Genomic DNA, 1,136 nt, shown 5'->3' on the forward strand with positions numbered 1-1,136 from the left:
GGAATGCCTATGTGCATGCCCCAGGATCCTGGCTGGCTGGAGGGCTGGGGGAGGGGAACTGCAGCATGGGGAGACCCTGCTCAGGGTTCTGGCTCTCTCCCTGTACCTCCCTCTCTTTTCTCTTTTAATAGGTAAATACATTTTATAAAGAGAAAACAGAAGGGGGGGGGAGGAAAGGATAAAATCATCTGCTGTATATAACCATCTACCCCACTCTTGAGTTTTTCTAAAATGCTGTTTTAACTCTCTTGATAAACAGGCTATAGGAACTTTTACAGTAGTTTTTTTCATAATCTGTTTAATACTTTTTCTCTGTAGCTTGAAACAGAGATTGCTCTTAAAAAGGCAAAATTGTTATGCATGCAACGTCAAGATGAATATGAAAAAGCGAAATCTTCTATGTTCCGTGCAGAAGAGGAGCATCAGTGTTCTAGTGGTGGATTAAGTAAAAACCTCAACAAGCAACTAGAAAAAAAGCGAAGGTTGGAAGAGGAGGCTCTTCAAAAAGTAATGGTCTTTTTTGGTTGTTATTTTCAAGTTGATTGAGCAATAATCTGCATAGGATTTGTTTCTCAAACTTAAGCATCTGTCAGTATCACTTACAAGGCTTGTTCAGGCAAATTGCTGGGCCCACTCCCAGTGTTTCTGCTGCGAATAAGTGGGGCCCAGATGACTGGCATTTCTGTCAAGTTCCTACTTAATGTTGATGCTGCTGGTGGGAAGCCACAGTTTAGAACCACAATGCTAAGAGACTGGGATTGAGGAGTTTGTAAACAAAGTATCTAAGAGAGGTTGTAGTGTGATATTTTTGACTTGATTATCCAGGAAGCTCATTTTTTAGGCAAATGCGTGTGTACACAAATGTTAATTCCAGCACCTACCTGGTAGCAGGGATAGGCTGAAGTTTTGTATTATTAATACTCATGAAATATAATTTGATGAAGAAATTCTATATGATTATGTAGAAAACAGTAAATATAAGTAGACAATGTTGTTTTATTGACAAACAAATTAGTATACTAATTGTAAATTGTACTTCATTATCCATAAAAAATAAGTGGCCTTGAATCACGGACCAAAACAGATTTATCGTTAGAAATAGCCTATTTTAAAAAATAAATAAATAAATAAATAAA

At 37.3% G+C, this 1,136-nt stretch overlaps 1 protein-coding gene across 1 annotated transcript in view; it reads left to right on the forward strand.

The window, feature by feature from the left end:
• ARHGAP29 (Rho GTPase activating protein 29) overlaps positions 1 to 1,136 on the forward strand; it is a 63,030-nt gene that overhangs the window by 30,281 nt on the left and 31,613 nt on the right. The window contains exon 10 of the mRNA XM_027767201.1: positions 319 to 507. Coding sequence (XP_027623002.1) covers positions 319 to 507 — 189 coding nt within the window. The remainder of the gene's footprint in view (positions 1 to 318; positions 508 to 1,136) is intronic.

Source organism: Tupaia chinensis, unplaced genomic scaffold (genome assembly GCF_000334495.1).
Source record: "Tupaia chinensis unplaced genomic scaffold, TupChi_1.0 Scaffold144016_1, whole genome shotgun sequence".
NCBI classification, from domain to species: domain Eukaryota; kingdom Metazoa; phylum Chordata; class Mammalia; order Scandentia; family Tupaiidae; genus Tupaia; species Tupaia belangeri.